This window comes from Maniola jurtina, chromosome 28 (genome assembly GCF_905333055.1).
Source record: "Maniola jurtina chromosome 28, ilManJurt1.1, whole genome shotgun sequence".
Lineage (NCBI taxonomy): Eukaryota > Metazoa > Arthropoda > Insecta > Lepidoptera > Nymphalidae > Maniola > Maniola jurtina.
The window spans coordinates 898,656-915,634 of NC_060056.1; the positions used below are offsets into that span (position 1 = coordinate 898,656).

A 16,979-nucleotide genomic window follows, 5' to 3' on the forward strand; every position below is an offset into this window, starting at 1 on the left:
CGTATTAACATGTGCCGTATTTACATTTGGAACTATGGTGGAAAACGAGGGCCGGAGCGATGCTCGACCGAGGTGTTTCGGTCTTGATAGACATCTTGATAGTCATACATACATACATACACACATACATAGACTGCTAAAATCATAACCGTTCCTTTTGGCTCTGCCGCAGTCGGGTAAAAATTGTTAACATCGCATGTTAAAACTGTTTACGTGTTCGCAGTCGCCGTGGTTGCTCCGGAAGCACTCGCAAGTGCACACCGGCGAGAAGATGTTCAAGTGTGAGGTATGCCACAAGGGCTTCATGCACAAGACGACGTTGAAGGACCACGTATTGAACACCCACAGCGACAACCCGCCTCGGTTCCCGTGCGGGGTGTGCCACAGGGAGTTCTCCTTCGCCGCCAACCGGCGCCGGCACATGTCGGTGAGTGGAAAATAACGTTCTCTCAAATATGAAAGCTCGAGCCTCGAAAGCTTAACGGTTGAGGAGCGGACTAAATTCCGAAAGGTCGGCGGTTCAATCCCCACCCGTTGCACTATTGTCGTACCCACTCCTGGCACAAGCTTTACGCTTAATTGGAGGGGAAAGGGGAGCATTAGTCATGATTAGCATGGCTTAATATTCTTATAAAAAAAGGGATCGAATCATAAGTTGAAATCTATAGAGCGCACTTTCATTTTGCTTAGACTTAAGTGTCAGTTAAAAAGAGACAGATCTATGCCAGTATAACGCTGTCTCGTTTTAACAGTTTCTTAAGTCTAAGCAAAGTCAAAGTGCGCTTTAGAAGTCTTCGTCTGTGTTGGTGTTTGCTGGCGCGCGTGCACTGCCTTTTTGGAGTGTTTTTTTTTTTTGTTGGAAGTGGCCGGTTTTTGTGTTTCACTGGTGTTTATTGGTGCTGGAACTGACTGGGAAGCGCTCTAAAATGGGCGTCGCGCGTGTGTCGGCGAGCGCCGGTACAGACGAAGTGCATACTTATATGGTTTCCCTAACTTGTAAATACCTACAAACTTGACATTGGCTAATCTTTGTAAAGCCAGACAAAAAAAAAGTGCGCTTTATAGATCTCAACCATATCGCCAGTGAATCTAGTCTCTATATTTGGTACTCTTATATTATGGCACATCACGCGACGTCGCGTGATTGTCATACAAGTGTTAAAGAAGTCGTGTCGTCACCAGTAAATGTCTCTTGTAATATGAACTGTACAAGCTTATGCCTGGACTTCGTCTGTGGTGGCGTTTGCTGGCGCGCGTGTTGTGACTTTTTGGAGTGTTTTTTTTTGTTAAAACTGACTGGAAAGCGCTCTAAGGGGGTGCCGTGCGTATGTCGGCGAGCGCCGGCACAGACGGGGTCCACACTTGTATAGTTTAGCTAACTTGTTACAAATAACTACAAACTTGACATTGGCTAATCATTGTAAAAGCCAGACGAGAGAGAAAAAAAAAAAAAAAACTTATGCCTGCGATTTCGTTCGCGTGGACTATACAATCTTCAAACCCCTCTTAGGGGTTGGATTTCCAAATATCCTCTCTTAGCTGATGGTTACGTCATAATCGCTATCTGGCATGCGTTTCAGCCCGGTCCGTCCAGTGGTTTGAGCTTGGCGTTGATAGATATATGATCAGTCAGTCAGTTAGCTTTCCTTTTTAACCGACTTCCAAAAAAGGAGGAGGTTCTCAATTCGTCGGGATCTTTTTTTTTTTTTTATGTATGTTCCCCGATTACTCAAAGACCCCTGGACCGATTTGGAATTTTTTTTTTTGTTTGAAAGGGTATACTGTGCAGGTGGTCCCATATAAATTTGGTGAAGATCTGATCTAAAACAGACTTCAAAAACCAAAAACACTAAAAAGTAGAAAATAATTTTTGTTTAGCTACACATGTAATGTACCTAGGTATGAAGTCGGGCGAGCTTCACTCTTGGATTTCTAATTTTGTTTTAATATGCTCGCTCGACTTCATACCTAGGTACATTACATGTGTAGCTAAACAAAAAATATTTTCTACTTTTTAGTGTTTTTGGTTTTTGAAGTCGGTTTTATATATTTCGAACTGTCCTACGTGAAATAAATAAATTCGTTTTTGTCGCAGATACATGAAGACACGAAGTACAAGTGTGACATATGTGACAAAACGTTCGCGAGCCGCCCCGGCCGGGACCAGCACGTATCGCACGTGCACCTCAACGTGCCGCGGCCCAAGCGCAACCGCCGCGACAGACACAACTCCGTCATACGCAGACCCAGTGTCGGCACTAGTGACTAGGACGCTAGTGATCCTCCAGAGCACAATACCAAGTTCTCACGGATACATGAAGACACGAAGTACAAGTGTGACATATGTGACAAAACGTTCGCGAGCCGCCCCGGCCGGGACCAGCACGTGTCGCACGTGCACCTCAACGTGCCGCGGCCCAAGCGCAACCGCCGCGACAGACACAACTCCGTCATACGCAGACCCAGTGTCGGCACTAGTGACTAGGACGCTAGTGATCCTCCAGAGCACAATACCAAGTTCTCACGGATACATGAAGACACGAAGTACAAGTGTGACATATGTGACAAAACGTTCGCGAGCCGCCCCGGCCGGGACCAGCACGTGTCGCACGTGCACCTCAACGTGCCGCGGCCCAAGCGCAACCGCCGCGACAGACACAACTCCGTCATACGCAGACCCAGTGTCGGCACTAGTGACTAGGACGCTAGTGACCCTCTGACATAATACCAGAGCATAGCATAATACCAGATGTTCAAAATAGTGTTGTTATGGATATCCATATCTGTAACCGAAACTATCGGATATCCGAAATAAAAAAATATCCGTAACCGTAACTGAATCCGTAATAAAAGTTTTGGATAGTTTCGGATAGGGCGGAGTCTAACTAAATACTACACACGTACGAATTAACTGTGCACTCCGCTGGAATGCGACACCTTCATCAGTTCACATTTTACTGTTCCTTAAAAAATTAATATCCATAACCGAAACTATCGGATAATCCGAAATAATTTAATATCCATAACCGTAACCGAAACCGATATTATTTTTTACCAATATTCATATCCATATCCGGATCCGAAATTATATATCCATAACATCCCTAGTTCAAAATACCAGGTTATCACAATATCAGAATAGAATAGAATAGATTTTTATTCAAATAAACTTTTACAAGTGCTTTTGAATCGTCAAATAATTTACCACTGGTTCGGAATGCCGTTCCTACCAAGAAGAACCAGCAAGAAACTCGGCGGTTGCTCTTTTCAATTGTTCAATTTACAATACATACAGTCCCGCGCATTGCTGGAGTGAGTCAAATCCATGCTTTTTTATCATTTACATAATCTTCGATTGTGTAAATATACAGACTCTCATAACACCTCACCTCACCTTTCTACCATACTACAAAGCATCGTCAAGGTCTGCATCCCGTACGTAGTCGAAATTCATCGAACACGTACGAAGCGATTTGCTTCCTCGTTTCTAATCCGAACCGCTAGGATATAGAACGCCCTTCCGGCGTCAGTTTTCCCCTCCACCTATAATATGGGTACCTTCAAGTCAAGAGTGAATAGGCAACTTCTAGGCAAGCGCGCTCCATCTTAGGCTGCATCATCACTTGCTAGCAGGTCTGATTGCAGCCAAGCGCTAGTCTATAAATTAAGAAAAAATAACCAGATTATCTGGTATAATTAGATCCTGGTATTTTGAGAATCTGGTATTGTGATAATCTGGTATTTTGAGAATCTGGTATTATGATATTTGGTATTTTGAGAATCTGGTATTATGCTCAGGAACGGCTAATGAGACCAGTGCGTCAAAATAAATAATGTAATTATTATATTAGTATAGAAATATCACTGTTTGTATTTTGCTTGACAAATGATAATATATTTTAATATTGTACTAAGTATATATTTTTATTTATGAACTCAGAATTATGTCCACTTTTATTTGACAAATTAATAAATTGTTAATAAATTATTAAAAATCTTTCATTTCACAAACCAATAATTTAGTCATTCTACAGTAAAAATTTGTACTTGTCCAATTTAAGAAATTAGTTAATTGTATAGACTAATTTGTGAGTAACTCATGTCAAACTCATTATTTTAACTAATTTCTTAAACTGAACACTTTCAAGTAAAAATTTTTATGTAATCCTGTGAAGATGATACTGCCATTGGCGCAATTAGAATGCCATAAGCCTACTTTGTCGTATTAGTTCACAAATTGCGAAAAACCAAATTAAATTTGAATTTCGCGGGCAGAGGCCGTCTCATGCCCCTTAATAGCTTCACACTAATATTATAAAGGAGAAAGTTTGTATGTGTGTGTATGTTTGTTACTCCTTCACACAAAGACTACTGGACGGATTGGGCTGAAATTTAGAATGGAGATAGATAATATCCTGGATTAGCACATAGGCTACTTTTTATCCCGGAAAATCAAAGAGTTCCCACGGGAATTTAAAAAAACCTACATCCATGCGAACGAAGTCGGGGGTATCAGCTAGTATAAGATAAATTCGTAGAAATAAAACTTCAGTGTATTATATTAAAAGCTATTTTTATTTAAATAAGTTTTCATTATTTCATTTATTTTAACAGAATTCGATTTCATACATGACCTATTAAAAAATTATAGTAAAGCTATGTACAAATCCTTATACCTACTATATTTCATTGATTTAATAAACATCTTATTTTATATAACTCATCAAAATTTAATTATAGTAAATTTATATACAAATTACAAATACTTATTAAGTACTAAGGTTGCAAACACATTGTTGGGAAAGGTGTAAGGCGCCGGTCTAGATTGCCACGAGTGCATATGCACCAACATCAATATCATCATCATCAGCCTGTGGACGTCCACTGTTGGACATAGGCCTTCCCTATAGAGCGCCACCACACCCGGTCCTCAGCCTTCCTCATCCAGCCACTTCCCGCCAGCCGCTTTATATCGTCGGTCCATCGTGCTGGAGGGCGTCCCACACTACGCTTGGTCTCTACTCAAGGACTTTCTGGCTCCAACGGCCAGAAAGTCCTTGCGTTCTGCGTTCTAAGTCTCACAAATGATTTTATAATGTGACCCACATGTTACGTGGTCTCGCAGGCCTCGGGGGCGTATCGAAGGCCCCGTAAGACGTGTCTCAGGAGTCCTGCGAGTCGCTCGTGTACCGCGCGTGTTGTCTGGGCGTGGAGCGAGGCCCGCGGATCCTCTTGGGCCTGGGCACGTTGTTGTGCACGTGCAGCACGTGTGAGTCCCTCCCCTGGGGACTCGTGAAGGTTTTCTCGCACACATCACACGTGTACAAGGGCCTCGTGTCTTGATGTGACTGTAACAAAAACATATGTTTCAAACATAAAAGAAAAATCATGCATGGTGAAGGGTGGCGTGGCATTGTGCGGGGTAGTGTAGGGGTTTTTTTTTTATTCACTATAGGTAAGCGCTTGACCACAATCACACCTGATGGAAAGTGATGATGTGGTCTAAGATGGGACGCGTTTACCTAGAAGGTGCCTATTCGAAGGTGCCTAGGGTGGCGAAAGGGTGGCTTCAAATGGGGTGGGGTGGCGAAAGGGTGGCTTCAAGTGGGGTGGGGTAGCTTTAGGTGGGGTGGCATCTAAGTGGTGTGAGGTGGCATGGCGTGGGTGGCGTGGCGTAACAACTCACCCGCATGTGCCGCATCTTGCCCCACAGGTTGAGATAAGTCTTCCCGCACACGGTGCACTCGTACTTGGGGCGCGTGTCGCTGTGTGTGCGCAGGTGTATCTTGAGGTTCAGTATGCGGCCAAAGCTCTTGTTGCAGATCTCGCACGTGAACTGCTTCTTATCTGCATGTAGCGGCATGTGGTACTTCAGCTCTGTCATGCACTGAAAATAAATATTGCTATAAACATGCATTACAGTGTTTAAAAAGTGTAAATTAAAAATTTTCAACACCCCCGACAAGTGAAGGTTACAGTAACTAGAAAAGAGCTGATAACTTTCAAACGGCTGAACCGATTTTCTTGGACTATTCCGATCCAAAGTATCTGAGTTTTCCAAAACATCATTTTCAAATAAATAATTATGTATATCTAGGCAACGTCCATCTTGACAGCGTGACATTTGTCAATTGACACTTGAATATTATGAACCTAAGGGTTATCCTAACCTTCTTTTGTACAAGAAAACTAGAAAAGAGCTGATAACTTTTAAACGGCTGAACCAATTTTTTTGGATTATAGCTAATAACACTCTCGATCAAGCCACCTTTCAAACAAAAAAAAGTAAATTAAAATCGGTTCATTCGTTTAGGCGCTACGATGCCACAGACCGATACACAGATACACACGTCAAACTTATAACACCCCTCTTTTTGGGTCGGGGGTTAAAAAGATATTTTGCGAAGCCAAACATGTTTTGCCATATAGGCATGCAAATATTGAATAAATAGATACTGATAGATAGATGAAACCTTTATTGCACACAATAACATGAAAAGGAACACAACACAGAAGGAAGAAAACAGAAAAACAATTGTGTGCAAAGGCGGCCTTATTGCTTAGAACAATCTCTACCAGGCAACCTTGATAAATAGGTGCTTGATAGATACTTTGACACATTATTACTACTAAAATCATGGCCAAAATCAACAACGGATGAAAACCTGCATTAGCGGTTCTACCCTCACCTTGAATACTTTCCCGCACTGCTCACACATGACCTTGGCCTTGGGGAACTGGGTTCGATTCTTGTCCGGGTGATGCTTTCGGAAGTGGACGGTGTATGCGCGCGCGTTGCTCAAGTGCACACCACACTGTAAATAATTAAATAATTAAGTTATTAAGAGCCCGCTTCATCGAAGCGGTTACTCGGTGGGTGGAACCTTAACTCTGTGTTTCCTACCAATTACAATCCAGGTATCTTTAAAACAAGAGTGAATAGGCACCTTCTAGGTAAACGCGTCCCATCTTAGACCACATCATCACTTTCCATCAGGTGTGATTGTGGTCAAGCGCTTGCCTATCTATACTAATAAATAAAATTGGAGTGTCTGTCTGTAATTTCGAAATAACTACCACATATTAAGGTCATATGGTTATTTGAACGATACCATAACTGAATCACACATTTTTAAAATTTTTGTCTGTCTTTCTGTCTGTCTGTCTGTCTGTCTGTTTGAAAAGGCTAATCTTCGGAACGGCTGAACCGATTTTAACGAGATTTTCAGTTACAAGTAGAAGATTGACCAGGGTGTAACATAGGCTACTTTTTCAACCGACTTTCAAGAAGGGAGTTGTGTTTTTTTACCTATGTACACCGAAATCTCCGAAATTTCTGAACCGATTTGCGTCATTTCTTTTTTAATCGATAGAGGAACTTTGCGACATTGTTTCATACAAAATTTGGATTCCAACTCCTCAATCCTGATGCTGCAGGGGATCTGACCAATCCACGCGGGCGAAGCTGCGGGCATCAGCTAGTAGTGAATAATAAAAAAAAACTAGTGCTGTTTCCACAGATGACGGAAACAACGTTACTTGTTCACCCTTTCCCTCTAACTGCACCTCACCACGAGAGAGGCCAGGTGAATGAATTTTGCTTGAGATTCAAGTTTTTTAGGGTTCCGTAACTCAAAAGGAAAAACGGAACCCTTACAGGACCACTTTGTTGTCTGTCAAGGAAACCTGTAGGGTACTTCCCGTTGACCTAGAATCGTGAAAATCGGCTGGTAGGTAGGTCTTATAGCACAAATAAAGGAATAAATCCGAAAACTTTATTTCATCATTCATTCATTTTTCAATTTTTTAGTTTTTTATATAATTTACTAGCTGATGCCCGCGACTTCGTTCGCGTGGATGTAGTTTTTTATATAGTTTATTTGCGCAGCGCGGGTGTGCGGAATAGCCACATACCCACAATGCCAGTTGATCTGTCGCGAACTATAGATTAATTCTAACAATTTGGGCATTGCGGCAAAGTGTGTTCAGCAATATGACTCACCTGTTCACAATCGATGGACATTCTTTATTCTTCTTCATCAAATGCCATGTATACTTCTGTATAGGACAGTTGGGCTTGAGTTTGCTAACAAATTTTGTGGTTTCATTATATGTATAACAATTCACTAGTTGTGGTAAGTTTGGGCATTGCAACAAAATGTGTTCAGCAATTTGACTCACCTGTTCGCAATCAATGGACATTTCGTCTTTTTTATTCTTCTTCATCAAATGCCATGCGTACTTCTGTATGGGACAGTTGGGCTTGAGTTTGCTGTCAGACGCAATTCAGCAATCCGATACAATAGACGCAACGTGACAATCTTTGTGGTTCCAGTATTAAACAATGCACTAGTTGTGGCAAGTTTGGGCATTGCAACAATGAATGTTCTGCAACATGACTCACCTGTTCGCAATCGATAGACATTTCACCTTCTTTATTCTTCTTCATCAAATGCCATGCGTACTTCTGTATGGGACAGTTGGGTTTGAGTTTGCTGGCAGGTGCATGTTTGGGGGATACCTCCATATGTTGATTGTATGCTGTGTCGGACGCGAAACGGATGTTGCAGGGTTCACACAACGGACCAGTTAAGTTCTGTAAGTGTATAGTTAGTTTTATACGAGAGAGATTGTATTCACCAGGCTTCTTAAATATCAATATGAAGTTACTTGAGGATGCTCGCGGCTTTGCCCGCGTGGATTTCCGGGATAAAAAGTAGCCTATGTCCTTCCCCGGGATGTATCCCAAGTCTGTACCAAATTTCATTAAAATCGGTTCAGCGGTTGGGCCGCGAAAACGTAGCAGACAGGCAGACAGACACATTTTTGCATTTATAATATTAAGTATGGATAATGGTGATTTTAACCTGCGTGTCCTCGAGTCTATGTTTCTTGCTCATATGAAGGTTCAGTCCCCTCTCGCCGATGAAGGAGAAACCGCACTGAGTGCACACGAAGTCTGAAGGGTGCTTTATACGCACGTGCGACATCACCGAGGTACTTTTCCTGCAAAAATGTGGTATGTGTGAGTATGAGTTTGAATAAACTTCGTTGGCCGACATTGCTGGTTTCAGGATTTAGTGTATTTGTGTGTGATGATGTGGGTGTTTGTGTGTCTGCTTGTGTATGTATCTGTGTGTCGGTGGGTGAGTGTATAGAGTGTGTGGGTGAGTGAGTGTGTAGGGACACACCCTGTCAGTGAATCAGTTCACGAACTGTGTGGGTGAGTCAGCGAGCGAGCTAATGTGTGGGCGAGTGGGTGTGTGTGTGTGTGTGTGTGTGTGTGTGCGTGTGTGTGTGTGTGTGTGTGTGTGTGTGTGTGTGTGTGACACAATACTCACATGAACTGCTCGTCGCAGTGTGGACACTTGTACGTCTTGCCGTCGTGCCAGCGCTCGTGGTTGGAGGCCACATGCCTGTGTTTCGTCACAAACTCGCACTCTTTACATCTGTATATGTAGTTGTGGTTGTTCGCGATGTGGTTGGAGAGTGCGTGTTTATTCTTGGAGTGGAGATGGCATAAAGCACATTGGAATGGTCCGTATTTCTGAAAAAAATACAGTTTTTTTAAATTTAAGACCTAATTTCTATTCTTGAGTTGTTTGTGTGGATGCGTGTATGCGTGGGTGCATGTGTGTGTATGTGGGTGCGTGTGTGGGTATAGGTGAGGTGTGTGTGTGAGGAGTGAATAATCCATACTAATATTATAAATGTGACAGTGTGCCTTTCTGTCTGTCTGTCTGCCACCTTTTCACAGCCCAACAGTTTCACTGATTTTGATAATTTTTTTTGTTTTTTTTTTAAATTGATTACAGAGTTAGCTTACGTCCCGGGGAAGGACATAGGCTACTTTTGATCCCGGAAAATCAAAGAGTTCCCGCGGGATTCCTAAAGACCCATCCGCTTAACCGATTCGTATGAAATTTGGTACCGAAGTAGCTTGCGTCCCTGTTATTGACATAGGCAACTTTTTATCCCGGAAAATTAAACAGTTCCCACGGGATCTTCAAAAACCTAAATCCACGCGGACGAAGTCGCGGGCGTCAGCTAGTGAAGTCTAAAGAGAACAGCAGTACCTTTATCTGTGTTCTAGTTTATTTGCTTCACTTGAGTTGAACAAGTGAATAAAGTGAGTGACTTGGTGATTGAGTTGCTGAGTGAGAGTGCATGTATGGGTGAGTGAGATAATGAGTGATCAATGAGTGAGTGGTGGTGGAGTGGTCGGTGGGTGGGTGTTCGCGTGGTGGTGGGTTAGTGGTCAATGGGTGGGTGGGTGTTTTTTACTATATGGAGCCTTACTATAATATAAAAAAGGGTCTTACATCAGTATGCCTGTCCAAATGTCCATTATAAGCATCCACATCTCGAAAGCCCTTGTAACAGATGGTACATTTAAACAGGGCATTTCTGAACCTTTCAGTTTCCTTTCTAGCTTGTACCTCCGCTATTTGTTCCTCTTGAGACAGCTCAGTTGTTTCAAATAGCTTTAATTCTGATTTAAACCCTGAAATTGAGTCGAATAATTTTGTAAGTCTAAATAAAATACAATAGGTTTATACATTTTGAGAGAAAAAGAACATTTATTGGCTTAATACTTTTTACGACAAAGTACTTTTTAAATTCTAACACAAAAAAGATTTTTCTAATTTGTTTTATTACTCTACTACTAGAAACATATTAAACGTAATATTCTTGTAATTTCATTTCATATTTTTCTGGATTGTAAATCCTGGTTGGTTAGAAAAACGAAAATAATGTATTATGTAACTCAAATATCATTGATGTTTAATATTATTACTCTTTTTTTTTTCTCTCTCGCCTGGTTTTATAAAGATTAGCCAATGTCAAGTTTGTAGTTATTTATAACAAGTTAGTTAAACTATACAAGTATGGACCCCGTCTGTGCCGGCGCTCGCCGACATACGCACGGCACCCCCTTAGAGCGCTTTCCAGTCAGTTTTAACAAAAAAAAAAGCACTCCAAAAAGGCAGAGCACGCCCGCCAGCCAACACCAACACAGACGAAGTCCATATTATTACTCAGACAATAGGGATGATGACTACTGGTCAAATTAGTGACTTTTTATCAAACATCAGAATGCTTGCTTAGTAAGTAGCTTGTATGAAATTCACAGATGTGATGTCATAGATATTTGACATAATTGGACGTACTTTTTTAGTTAAATCGATAATTAAAAATAGTTAGTAAACTGAAAACTAACAGCGGACATGAATTTTACGAATTTTGCAAGTCCCTCTTTTTAATAATTCCTAAGAAATAATTTATTTTTGACATAGTCATCATCCCAATTGACCTACTCTGGTATAGTGATAAGAATTATTAAATATTGGATAGAATCAGGAGTTACTTTGCGGAACTTGTCAAGTCTTGACAATACAGCATTGTAAAGTCGAAATCTCCTGAGGATGCTCCGGTGTCGGGGCGAAACGTGCGTCGAGAGTAGTGGAAAAGTCTTGTGTGGTGGTGCATGTGAGTGGTGGTGGCAGTGCTTGCTTGGGAACTTGGCTTTATTGCTTGGTTGGGGAGGTAAGCGGTGCTTAGCTTGTAACTGCATGTTTGACCATACAGATTTTTTTCTGTTGGCGGATTATAGCTAAATAATTTTTAACTGTTTCTTGCTAGAATTATTAAAGTTTTGAGTTCGTTAATTTTCAAAAACAGGTAATTAATTTCTTACCTTTTTTTTTGTTTGTGTTTTTTTTTTAAAACAAAAAAAACAAAAAAAAATACCTGGTTTTGGTCCTGGAGGGTTCCCTGTAGGAATATAAACACGTTTCTTCTTAACTCTTTTAACTACGACCTTTCTCGTGTTACTATCATCACTGGAAACTCTTTTAACTGATCTCTTTTTAACAGTAATTTGAGATTCTGATTTAATTTGCTTGGTTTTATTCCTTACATTATTTTTACTTTTATCTTGAGTTTTTAATTTAGCAAGATTCGTCCTATTTTTCATAGGTACATTTCTTCTAGTAACTTTTTTAGTGATTATTGTTGTATTTTTAGCAGTTTCATCTTTTATACTAATTTCATCATCATCCATAATAACATCGTCTTCATATTTAATTTTGGGTTTCACATTTTTTTTCCTATTTGTTGGTGTCCCATTATTTTGTGTTTTTGATTTGGCAAGTTCATCTCTAACCAGAACAAGATTACTCAGACTAACTTTGTTATCATTATGAAGAGCATCTTTATTTTTGCCAGTTCTTTGACTGTTTGCAACTTTTCTATTGTTACTAGAATTTTTATTATTCACTTCATTATTGGTGTTTTCATTTAAAAAATTGGCATAACTGCGCAAATCAGTGTCATTTTCGTCATCACCCATGAGTTCTACATCAGAATCTTTGTCTTCATCATTAACATCTTCCATTCCAGTGTCATCGACCATATCAATGTCATTGTCAAAATCATTTTTCAAGAATACAATGTCATCAATATCTTTTTTCACTGATTCCACTTCACACTTAATATCACAATTTAAAGCGTCTGTGTTTTCGGAAACTGAATCATTTTGTTCGTCTTTAACATGAACGTCTTTTGGATTATTGTTTCCCTTGTTATCTTTCAAGTGCAAGTCACAGTGGTTAGGTTGATATACTTTCTTGGCTATCTTAGACACTAGTTGGTTGTTTTTTCTATCTATCGTGTTCAAAGTTTGTATTGTTAACTGGAAAATGAAATTATGCGCATTGATGTACAGACTGAAAGAGATGCGGAGCAAACGCGGTCGGAGCTTTTTTTTTAAACTTTTTAAATTATTTGTTTTAACAAGATAAAGTTGAAAACTAAAACCCGACTGTGATCGTCTTACTTACACTAAAATTGTTTGTCTGTCCTTTGGTGTATTTTAATGTTGTTGTACATTTATACCCATGAATTCAGAATTTTTTCCTCTTTCAGTTGACACCCCAATGAAATATGTTTGGAAACCCCCCTTTTTTTATGTAACATCCACTAGGTCAATTTTTTCATATAAAATATAGCCTATGTCACCTGGACCTTTACGACGAATCAATTGGCACCTCATTCATCACAATCGGCCCAGTAGTTTAGGCGCTACGGTGGAACACACAGAATCGGGATACAAACAAACATACATACATAGATGGCTAAAATTATTAGTACCCTTCCTTCTGGCTTTGCCGCAGTCAGGTAAAAAGTTACCCAATTAGAAAATGATAGTGGAACAATTGCTTACCGGCTTATGTGTTTCAACCAATCCCAATAACAGATGATAGGCCCTCAGACTCTTGTCTCTGAACTTGCCACAGTTCCTCAGTCTCTGAGCACACTCGGTGCAGAACTGTGGTAGAAACTGCATCTTTTGTTGAAGCTGCATTGACAAAGCATTTCTTAAATTACGTAGATTATATTATACTAGCTGACGCTCGCGACAAAAGTAGCCTATGTGCTAACCCAGGATATTATCTATCTCCATTCCGAATTTCAGCCAAATTCATCCAGTGGTTTTTGCGTGAAAGAGTAACAAACATACACACACGCACACACACAAACTTTCGCCTTTATAATCGCCTTTAGTGTGATAGTGTGAAGTGTGATGCAATGTTCAAGTGAAAAAAAAAAAAAAACGCCAGTCAGACTCGCGAACGAGGGTTCTGTACTCTGGTATCTTTTCCAACATTTTGAATCACACTAATATTATAAAGGCGAAAGTTTGTATGTGTGTGTGTGTGTGTGTGGGTGTGTATGTTTGTTACTCCTTCACGCAAAGACTACTGGACGGATTGGGCTGAAATTTAGAATGGAGATAGATTATACCCTGGATTAGCACATAGGCTACTTTTTATCCCGGAAAATCAAAGAGTTCCCACGGGAATTTTAAAAAACCAACATCCACGCGAACGAAGTCGCGGGCATAAGCTAGTGAATATAATATACTTTTATTGTACACCGCAAAATTAGTACAGAAAAAACACAATCAAATCAAAGCACAACTAAATATGGGCAGGTAGGTACAATTTGGCGGCCTTATCGCTACCTAGCGATCTCTTTCAGGCAACCAAAATGGTGCAAAGGACATAGCTATAGATATTAGAGATAGGTGGTGCAAGTATATACATTTATATATAATAACTAGCTGATGCCCGCAGCTTCGCCCGCGTGGATTGGTTAGATCCCCTGCAGCATCAGGATTGAGGAGTTGGACTCCAAATTTTGTATGAAACAATGTCGCAAAGTTCCTCTATCGATTAAAAAAGAAATGACGCAAATCGGTTCAGAAATTTTGGAGATGTCGGTGTACATAGGTAGAAAAACACAACTCCCTTCTTGAAAGTCGGTTAAAAAAGTAGCCTATGTTACACCCTGGTCAATTCTCTACTTGTATGTGAAAATCCCGTTAAGATCGGTTCAGCCGTTCCAAAGATTAGCCTTTTCAAACAGACAGACAGACAGACAGACAGACAAAAATTTTAAAAACGTGTGATTCAGTGTTGGTATCGTTCAAATAACCATATGACCTTAATATGTGGTACTTATTTCGAAATTACAGACAGACACTCCAATTTTATTTATTATTAGTATAGATATTAGAATAAATAAATATATATACATTTTGCACTATAAATCAAAAACTATTATGCTTAAAAATAAATAAAAATCTGTTTTAGAATGTACAAGTAAAGCCCTTTCATATGATACCCCACTTGGTATAGTTAGCTTACTTTGAAAATTGAAACACATTTTAAATTTTTTTCTGTGATGTACCTAATCACAAATTCACGGTTTTTGGATTTATTCTTTTACGTGTGCTATAAGAGCTACCTACCTGCTAAATTTCATTATTCTAGGTCAACGGGAAGTACCCTATAAGGTATAGGGTACTTCTTGTATTTGTTTGATGAGTCTTGACAGACAAAACAAGTGATCCTCTATGGGTTCCATTTTTTCTTTTTTGAGGTACAGAGTCCTAAAAAGTACTAAAATATGCAATAATGCTATGAAAATAGCATGCAATGCATTTGCATATGCAAACACATGTAATTTGGTGTCTATTTATATGTTTTAATTATTAAATTAAGCAAACTTAACTTACCGAAATTCTCGTCAATTTTTCAAATTCCATATCCAAGTTATATTTGTCAACTGGGTACAGTTTGCAGTCTTTGCTTGTGTCTAGGCATATCATGCAAAACTGTAAAAAAAACAATTTATAAACATAAAAAATTCAATTCAATTCAATTCAATTCAATCATTATTATTGCGAACTTGGGTTAGTATACAGATCTAAAAACTATTATTGTTAGGTTCTGCCAAATTCTACCTTTCTATTATTGTGTTAAAATTTATTCAATATGTATGTCATTTCAAGATTTGGACTGAACTTAATAACAGCTATATTGAAAACTGTTTTAATTTTTCATAACTGTGCATTGTAAGGTCTACATCTCCTGAGGATGCTGCAGTGTCGGAGCGAAACATGTGTCGAGTGTGTTCTGGTGGATTTATGTGGTGTTGCATGGTGGTACTTAGGGCTTGCTTTACCTGCATGCTTAGCAGTGGAAGGGCGGGCAGTGCATGTCGCATGCTGCATGTTATACCATACAGATTGGCCTTTATCAATGGATTATAGTAAATTAAGCTTTTGTAGACTATATTACACTTGTTGAATATGTACAAAGGTTTTCCATCTGGTTTCTTGTTCGTTTTGGTAGAACCAATTTTAATGGGACATTCATAGGAAGGTACAGAAATTTTTAAGAAGTGATCTATGCTACTTTTTAACCCCCGACCCAAAAAGAGAGGTGTTATAAGTGTATCTGTCTGTGGCATCGTAGTTCCTAAACTAATGAACCGATTTTAATTTAGTTTTTTTTGTTTGAAAGGTGGCTTGATCGAGAGTGTTCTTAGCTATAATCCAAGAAAATCGGTTCAGCCATTTGAAAGTTATCAGCTCTTTTCTAGTTACTGTAACCTTCACTTGTACTATAATAGATCTAGATAAGATGGACAATGTTAAATAGGTACTGACCTGTGGAGGCAATGCTGCGGCACTGTTTAGCCGCCTTGTATTTATGTCAATATTACTGGTCAAATTATCCATCTTGCTGAAATATGGTGAGCAGGCTACAGTATCATCTAGTAACTGGCTCTAGGAAGGCATTTCAAGAAACATCAAGCCCATCTTAGCATAAAAGTTCTGATTATTACATTGCTAGAATCACAAAAAATTCCCACCGAATTTTTAAGAACCCAAATCCATGTGGACAGTCACTGGCAAAAGCTAGTATACATATAAAACAGTCCATGACCATGGACCATGTAGAGTACAGAAAAACATCAGTAGTTTAGTGATATCCTGGAGGGTTTAAGAAACCACTCCACTCCCAGAAATATGATTTGAAATGAGGTCAAGACTCTCAGTAATGAAGAATACGATGGAGACTACAATGTACACTGGTCATAAAGTAGATTTGTGTGCAGAGAATGATAAATCCTCTCCTATGTACACTTGCAAGATTAATATTTCTTTGCAAATTTAAAGTATATAGGCAATACTTTAAAAAATATCTATGGCTGGTGTTGAGTTTTTTCCTCAGTTCTTTTCAATGTAAGACACAACACTTCACTTTACTTTATATACAAATATATAGATATCAATTAAAGCTAAGTTACGAATACTTATTCATTAAAATAATTGATTAAAAGCCTACACAATAATGTTAAACAAACCTACACAAGCACAACAAATCCATACAACACAAATCATATTTCAAAGAGTATGTAATCACTACGACTGTAATATAAAGAACTAGAACCCAGAGCCGTAAAACTAGTTAATTAAAAAATTTTCAAAAGAAAAATAAAACCGACTTCAAAAACCAAAAACACTAAAAAGTAGAAAATAATTTTTGTTTAGCTACACATGTAATGTACCTAGGTATGAAGTCGGGCGAGCTTCACTCTTGGATTTCTAATTTTGTTTTAATATG

The 16,979-nt window shown here is 39.3% G+C and overlaps 2 protein-coding genes across 3 annotated transcripts in view; one reads left to right on the forward strand and one right to left on the reverse strand.

The window, feature by feature from the left end:
- Window positions 1-2,488, forward strand: part of LOC123879477 (zinc finger protein 860-like) — a 21,379-nt gene extending 18,891 nt beyond the window's left edge. For both annotated transcript variants that reach the window (XM_045927194.1, XM_045927196.1), the window contains 2 exons: window positions 224-427; window positions 2,096-2,488. In XM_045927194.1, coding sequence (XP_045783150.1) covers window positions 224-427; window positions 2,096-2,269 — 378 coding nt within the window. In that variant the 3' untranslated portion in view covers window positions 2,270-2,488. The remainder of the gene's footprint in view (window positions 1-223; window positions 428-2,095) is intronic.
- Window positions 2,489-4,554: 2,066 nt separating this feature from the next.
- On the reverse strand, window positions 4,555-16,737 carry LOC123879479 (zinc finger protein 37-like). The gene is made up of 11 exons (XM_045927198.1): window positions 16,019-16,737; window positions 15,083-15,181; window positions 13,226-13,360; window positions 11,752-12,694; window positions 10,323-10,504; window positions 9,342-9,547; window positions 8,868-9,006; window positions 8,405-8,596; window positions 6,690-6,815; window positions 5,687-5,887; window positions 4,555-5,348 (listed from the first exon to the last, which is right to left on the reverse strand). The coding sequence occupies exons 1-11, from the start codon at window positions 16,088-16,090 to the stop codon at window positions 5,163-5,165; spliced, it is 2,481 nt and encodes an 826-aa protein (XP_045783154.1). The 5' UTR covers window positions 16,091-16,737; the 3' UTR covers window positions 4,555-5,162.
- Between the last annotated feature and the right edge of the window lie 242 nt (window positions 16,738-16,979).

Coding starts and splice junctions, on each gene's coding strand:
- LOC123879479 (XM_045927198.1), bottom strand. CDS start 16,090: ATGGATAATTTGACCAGTAATATTGACATAAATACAAGGCGGCTAAAC. Junction 8,597..8,867: donor ATAGACTCGAGGACACGCAG/GTTAAAATCACC, acceptor ATACACTTACAG/AACTTAACTGGTCCGTTGTG. Junction 5,888..6,689: donor AGTGCGGGAAAGTATTCAAG/GTGAGGGTAGAA, acceptor ATTTATTTTCAG/TGCATGACAGAGCTGAAGTA.